Here is an 8,077-nt window from a genome sequence, read left to right on the forward strand (position 1 = left end):
CTTGATAGATTTTCTTGAAGTACACAGGAAGATGATGGGGGCTTATTTGGAAGACATTTTAAGGACATTGAAAACTACATTGACGAGAAAAACGCCAGGAAAGTTGTGCGGAGGCTCTTTTTTTTTCCTATCATGACAATGCATCTGCTCATTTTTCAAGGATAGTAAGGGCTGTTCTAGGAGAATTTCCTTTGGAAACCTTAACCCATCCTCCCTAAAGCTCTGATCTTGCCCTTTCAGATTTCTTTTTGTTCCCCAAACTTAAAGAACATTTCAAAGGAACACAATTTGAGTTCCTTCAGATGCAAAAACTACTGTCTTGTGTGTGGTGTAAATCAGAGTGCAGAATTATTTGGGAGAAGGGGCTAGAGAGTTGGAAATGCTGCCTTGAGAAGTGTATAGACCTAGATGGAGGAGAAGTCCAGAAGCAGTAGCTTCATATCTTGATGCTCTGTTTAATAAATGTTTCTTTGATTTTGTAGCAATACAATGTGACTTGCATTTTTATATCACCTATTTATTTTACAATCATATGCTTAATGCCAATATAGTCTAAGCCAATCTGATTTATTATAAACAGCAGTTTGAAAAATTGAAACAAAATCCAGTTGGAAGTCAGGGTTCCTAAAATACAGCTCCTGTATTCAGGTTTGCCTACTGGGTTATAGAAACACGCAGTGTGGTTCTTGCATTGCAGACTCCTGCATCGTAGAATCAATTAATTTAAATGGCCTCATCATTCATCACTACCATTATCATCTCAGGCAAAGGTCACCCACATGACCCTATGGCAAATGTTTTTTCAATTATTATTATAATAATAAATAGTAAGTTATTTTGCAGATATATCACCTGGAAAACAATTGTTTGAAGATGCCTTGGAATTAAAATTCTACTTGAAACTATTTAGGAATAGTTTCTTCCTTCTTCATACCTGTGGTTTTCCCGTTGGTTCTTGCTCTCTCCCCTGTGTTACTCTCTCCCCATGTATTACTTTTTAGACAGCTCTTTAGCTAGCTAAGTGAACTTCTTTAATTGTCACTTTTCTTGAACTCCTTTGAATTCTCCCCCTAAAAATAAAACATTCACTTGAACAATTTCCTAGATCCGATTATTAATTACTACCCTCATTTTATCTTGACATCAATCTCAAAAGGAAAGGATGTTAGATGAATAAGCACTATAATGCTATGTCCAATGATGAGGAATATGAGAACTCAACGAGGCTATTCTGGTGGATTTGGGAGTGTTTACATAGCCACCAGAGGCAGGATCTGAAGGTTTTGCACCTCCACTTGTGTCAGGTATACCATAAATCCACTACAGATTATTTAAATTCAGTTCCCTGCAATTGCTGGTTGGATTGACATTTTGTTCAGCTTGAAGTGGCATCTTCAACTTCCTCCTGCCTCTTGCAATTAGCTGAGAAAAGCTAGAGGTACAAGATTACAGACACTCAGGTCCACATTGGTACTGATCAAGCTGATCGGGGAGTATGCTGGAGAAGGCAACCTGGGACTTAACAAGTCCAAAAATAAACACTTCGTGGAAACGTTTCATGCACCTGGCTCTTCAGGCAAAATTCATCCAACTAGAAAACTTAAGGTTAGCTCCTAGAAACCAGTTGTTAATTCAAATCATGTCTCTATGTTTTCGTGTCATTCGCAGGCGCTGAAGTCTGTTTTATGGAAAATTATTTTTGCAGGAGCAATGGATAAGAAGTTAGAATAGATTTTCAATATAATAGACAATTTTTGAGGTGGTAGTGCTCAGCTGCCAAATGAAATGTCAGCAGTTCAAATCTACCAGCCACTCCATAGGAGAAAGATGTGGCAGTTTGCCTCTGTACAAACACACAGCCTTGTAAACCCTATGGAGCAGGTCTACTGTAACCTGCAAAACTGCTATAAATTGGATCCAACTCAACAGCAACGAGTTGTTGGCTTTGGGGACAATGACACAATTGTTGAAGCGGTAGAAGAATGATAAAAAATATTATAATCATCCTAAAAAGATGGACAGAAAGCCCCTAACAAAATATCCCCAAAATAGAAAAGTAAAGTGTAACTAAAAGGTTGATGGTTCAAGCGCACCAGAGGTAGTTGAAAAGAAAGGTCTACTGATCTACTTCATTGAAAACTCTATGGAGCAGAGTTCTCCTTGAACATCCATGAGTCACCTCATAACATAGCAGAGTAGATTCCAGAGCAATGGATTCAAGAGTCATGTTTCTGTTAGTGATATTACCCTCTTCACTTTCCATATGCTGGCTGGCCTAAGAAAAATCTTCCTGGTAAAAGTCTCACCTTAACAATGTGAAAAATCTGGTTAAAACAAATGTTTGCTCAAGTGTTTTTTGTGTCCTAAACTGTTTTATGTTCAGTTTATTATTATTGTCATCATTGTCATCGTCATCATCACCATTGGCATCCTACTCTCAGCAATATTTGAAACATCAAAGAAGAAACTCATTCTCTAATTCGGGGAGGGCTTGGCATTTATTTACTGAGACTATCCAGGTGACTCACAAACCATTCCAAGCTTGGATCTCCTCATGTATCTGATTAGTTGTTGTTGTTAAGTGTCATTGAGTCCGTTTTGACTCATAGTGACCCTGCACAGGGTTTCCAAAGAGCGGCTGATGAGTTTGAACTGCCTATCTTGTGGTTCAAACTGACCTTATGGCCCAGTGCTTTATCCCACAGCACAACACCAGGACTCCATCTGATTGGCAGCAGGGTCAAAAGATGATCTGAAATCTACCAAAAATGTACTCTCTCCAGGAAGTAAAGCATTTTTTCTTCCCAAAATATACCCCTTAGGGTACAATAAATGTGTGTTATAAGAACTTCAGTTCTTAGAAACAATTAGAAAATAGACTAGAAATTAAATTCTGTAAGCCAAAAAGTATTGCTACAAAATGATAGAAACCTTTATTAAACAAAAATACCAAAATGTGGATCTATTGTTTCTCTACGTATCCTTCATCTAGGTCTATACACTTCTGAAGGTAGTACTTTTATCTCTCTAGCCCTTCCCCCAAACAATTCTGCACTCTTTGATTTATATACCACATCAAAACGACAGTTTTGGCATCTCAAGGGACTCAAATAGTGTTTTCTTGAAATGATCTTTGAGTTTGGAAAACAAAAAGAAGTGTGAAGGGGCAAGATCAGGGCTGGAGGATAGATGGGCTAAGGTTTCCCAACAAAATTCTCATAGGCCAGCCTTTGCTATGCTTGAAGAATGAGCAGGTGTATTGTCGTGATAGAAAATTCCTTGTTGTGACTTTTATTTTGTTTTTGTCACCAATGTAGTTTTCAGTTTTCTTAAAATGTATTACAAATATGCCCTAAGATCTATGCACTTTGAGAAAATCTATCAAAATGACCCCTTTGGAATCTCAAAAAGAAGTTGCCATAACTGTCTGAGCTGATCTCTCTACCTTGATATAACTGGTCCAGCAGATCCCCTTGGAAACCACTGTTTTCATTGGACCTTTTTTTTTGAAGACACCCTAATGATGCTAAGACAAGTATATCACTGAGAGAACTTATTTCCAGCCAGCCACTGATGACAGAGACAAGTTTAAGCACGTTTTGTTTACAATAAACCCATGTGTATATGAACTAGAATCCTACAAGCAATACTTTTTTACTTATCCTCATATATACTCAAATATGAATTACTATTTGGTGCCTTCAGTGAGAGTAAAATGAGGGGAAAATTCCACTCTCACAAATTCTAAAACTTAAATAGAAGCTTTTAAAAGAAAGCATTTAATATTCATTCATGTTATCCTATGTATGTAAACACTAGGATCATGTCTATATCACTTGTATACAAAGAACTTAGCCATCTCAATATTACAATATAATCCACAGTAAACATATGGAATTTTTCAAATAAAAATAATACATAAATGTAAGCTTCTTCTCACTTATGTCAGTTCTCCAAATAACTATAGGGCGTGGATGTCTGGATGTGCACACTCGCCCACACAGGAGTTGTGAGGCTCTGGAAGGAAAAAGAGAAAACATGCAAAAAGACTTAGGGATGCATAACCAGCATCATTTCTGGCCTTAGCAGAGTGCCTACTAGGCACAGTACCTTGATAGTAGTCAGAACACAATGAGAGTAAGTGGTGATCAGAACTTGGGCTAGCACTTTACCTACACTGTTTTATTTAATCCTCTCAAACTAGGAAGTAAACACTATTATTGCCTATTTTAAGATGAATTGATGCTGCCCAACAGATATTAAGTAGCTTTTCCCAAATTGCACAGTTAGGAAGCAGTACCCCATGGCCATCAAGTCACTTCCAACTCACAGAAACCCTAGGTAGGATTTCAGACACAATAAATCTTCACAGGAAAAAAACAACCCCTCATGGTGGGTTTGAACTGCCAACTTTGTTGTTAGACCAACACATAAGCCACAGCAAAGTGGTATGGCATGATTGAAACCAAAACCAGGAATTGGCAAATGCCACCCCTTGTACCAAGTCTCACCCACCACCTGTTTGTTTATTTGTTTTTTTTTATGACCTGTTGAACTAAGAACGTCTTTTTATATTTTCAAATGACTGGGGAGGGGAAATGAAAAGAAGAATATTTCATGACACATAAAAATTAAATTAAATTAAGTTCAAATCTCAGTGCCCGTAAAATTTTCTTGGAACACAGCCAAGTTCATTCATTTATGTACTGTCTCTGGCTGCTTACACACTACAGTGGCAGAGTGGAGTGATTGTGACAGGAATCATATGGCCTACAAAGTCTAATATACTTACTTTCTGGCCTTTATAGAGAAAGTTGGTTGACCCTTGATCTAGACAGTCTGGCCTTAGAGCCCAGGCTCTTAATTTTGTGCAGAAATGAGGAAATTCCGGCCCCACCCTACCCTGTTTCTTCATATGTCACCACATGGATTGGCGTTGAGATCCTTAGACACATTTTCTGATTACACTTTCCCCGACTCTTCTCCCACCATCCAAAGTTATAGAATGTCTCTTTGGACACTCAAGCACCGCTGCCTTCTCTTACCTGCTGCCTTTTATCTCCTAGTGAACAGCAGCAAACACATAGTCAGGAAGTTCCGAGGACACCTGCGGACGAAGATTGAGTCTGGGGAAGGGACCATCCCTGTGCGGTGCCACAATGCTGTTCAAACGTGGGATGGCGTCCTGCTAGGGGAACAGCTGGTCACGATGTCTTGCACAGACAAGATTGCCAGGTAATAGCCCAATTTGATTTCCTTTTACAAAAGTCAGCTGCAGTCTGTTGTGAGGATGGGCTTTGGTTCTGGGTCAGAAACATCAACATGGCAAAACCATAGGCTCCTGACCTATGCAAATGACAGACCTGATTAAGATCAGATAAATACAATACACTGCCAAGGAAATGGCAGACAGCCTTGTTTGCCTAACTCACAACTCCTCAATTGACTAGCTGTTTTCACATTTTAATACATATACTGGAGACATATCAAAAACTAACGAGTTGTCATCAAGTCAATTCCACCTCATGCGATACCGTATATGTCAAAGAAGATGTCGGCTCCACAGAGGATGTAATAGCTGGTTTTTCAGAAGTAGATCCCAGCCCTGTCTTTTGAGAACACTGTAGGTGGACTCAAACTGTTCATCTTTTGGTTAGTAGTCAAGAGCTTTACCATTTACATCACACAAAGACTATTTGAAGCAGGGTTTCTTTTTTTTTTCAAAACAATTAATTGTGAATTGGGTGAAGTTTTACAGAGCAAATCAGTTGTCTATTTAATAATTCATACACATTTTGTTTCATGTCATTGATTGTGGCGCCTACCCATCCCACTTCTTCCCTGTGCTTCCCATTTCCACTCCTACTTCCTCCCCAACCCTTCCTGCCTTCGGAAATTTGTCCTTGTGCAAATGCTGCCCTTTTGATCTTGAACAGTTGATTAATCTAAGAGTGTGTACTTACATAGTGGGATTTTTTCACCTTATAGTCCTGTCTATTGTTTGGCTTCAAATTGAGGCAGGAGGTTGAAAATTTGAGCCCCAAAGGGTGACTAAGGGTCAAAGTCTCAGGGATTCCACAAGTATCTATCCAACCAGTAAGCCTGGCCTTTTTTTTATGATTGTCAGCCTGTTAAATTTTTCTTCCGTTCTGCTTCTAATGTGATCCCTTCCAGAGTGGTCAGTGCTTGTAGCTGGGCACCATCTAGTTATCCTGATCTCAAGGTCATGGAGGCTGAGGTTTACATGGTCCATTAGCCGTTTGGACTCATTGTTTCCATGTTTCTTTGATTTTCTTCACTCTTCTTTGCTCTGGATGAAGAGAGATCAATAGTTGCACTTTTTTAAGATCCCAGTTCCTGCTATTCAACAAACTAGAATACAGAATAATACATTTTCTTTGTGGACTATATATATTATTCCACTTGACCTTGAGGTCCCCTGAGACTATAGTCCTAAGCTCCCAGGCCCAACAATTCATTTCCTCAAGGTGTTTGGTTATGGCTAAGGAGTTTTTATAACTTTGACCCCTGTTGTTTTTGCTGTTAAGTGCCCTCAAATCAGTTCCAACCCATAGTGACCCTGTATAGGGTTTCTGAGGGAGTTTGAACCCCCATCCTTGCAATTCAAACTGACCTTGTAGTCTAGTGTCTATCCTAAAGCGTCACACCAGAACTTCAAAGTAGATCACCAGGCCTTTCTTAGTCTGGAAGCTCCACTGAAACCTGTTTAGCATCATAGCACCATACAAGCCTCCATTCGCATTTAGGTGATGGCTGCATATGGAGTGCATTGAACAGGAATTGAATCCAAGTCTCTTGAAAGAAACTATTCTACAACCAAGCCACTCCTAAGTCTTTGACCCCTGTTGTTGGTGGTGGTAAGTATCTTCAAGTTGTTTCCTACTCATAGCAACCCTGTATAGGGTTTCCAGGGAGTAGCTGGAGAGCGTGATCCACCAACATTGCAGTAATGCATTAGCCCACAGCACCACACCAGGACTCCTTGACCCCTGTAGGTACTACTGTAACATGGATATATTTACTGTTGTTGTTGTTAGGTGCCAACGAGTTGGTACTGACTCATAGGGACCCTGTGCAAAACAGAACAAAACACTGCCAGGTCCTGGGCCAAACTTACCATTGTAGCCACGCCTGAGCCCATTGATACTGCCACTTTGCCAGTCCATCTTGCTGGTATCTTCCTCTTTTTCTTTGACCCTCCACCTCCAAACATGATACCCTTATCCAGCAAATGGTCCCACCTGATAATATTTCCAAAGCATGAGAGACGAAGTTTGGCCATTCTGGCCTACAAAGAGCACTCTGGCAGAAATCCCTCCAACACAGATATGTTGATTCTTTTGGCAGCCAACGCCACTTTCAGTATTCTTCTCCAGCACCATAACTCAAAAGCATCAATTGTTCTACAGTCTTCCTGTCCAACTTTCGCATGCATATGAGGTTATTGGAAATATAATGGCTTGGGTCAGGCAGACCTTGGTCCTCAAGCTGACATCTTTGCTCTTCAACACTTTAAAAAGGTCTTGTGCAGCAGATTTGCCTAATGCAGTACATCATTTGATTTCTTGGCTGCTGCTTCCATGAATATTGATGTTTGATCCAAGAAGAATGAAGTCCTTGACAACTTCAATATTTTCTCTGATAACAAGAATGTTGCTTATTGGTCCAGTTGTGAGGATTTTTGTTTTCTTTACATTGAGATGCACTCCACACCAAAGGCTGTGGTCTTTGATCTTCATCAGTAAGTATTTTAAGTCCTCTTCACTTTCAACAAGCAAGGTTGTATCATCTGTATATCGCAGGTTGTTAATGAGTCTTCCTCCTCCAATCCTAATGCCACGTTTTTCTTCATGTAACCTAGCTCCTCAGATTATTAGCTCTGCATACAGGTTGAATAAGTATGGTGAAAGAATTCAACCCTGTCGCACACCTTTCTTAATTTTAAACCATTCAGTGTTCCCATGTTCTGTTCGAAACTTCCTCTTGGTCTATGTACAGATTCCTCACGAGCACAATTAAGTGTTCTGGAATACTCATATTTCTCAGTGTTATCCAT

The 8,077-nt window shown here is 39.6% G+C and overlaps 1 protein-coding gene across 1 annotated transcript in view; it reads left to right on the top strand.

Annotated features, from left to right (window-relative positions):
- ADARB2 (adenosine deaminase, RNA-specific, B2 (non-functional)) overlaps positions 1-8,077 on the top strand; it is a 301,952-nt gene that overhangs the window by 228,684 nt on the left and 65,191 nt on the right. The window contains exon 5 of the mRNA XM_006874423.1: positions 5,067-5,235. Within this exon, the coding sequence (XP_006874485.1) occupies positions 5,067-5,235 (169 nt within the window). The remainder of the gene's footprint in view (positions 1-5,066; positions 5,236-8,077) is intronic.

This window comes from Chrysochloris asiatica, unplaced genomic scaffold (genome assembly GCF_000296735.1).
Source record: "Chrysochloris asiatica unplaced genomic scaffold, ChrAsi1.0 scaffold00276, whole genome shotgun sequence".
In the NCBI taxonomy this organism is placed as follows: Eukaryota; Metazoa; Chordata; class Mammalia; order Afrosoricida; family Chrysochloridae; genus Chrysochloris; species Chrysochloris asiatica.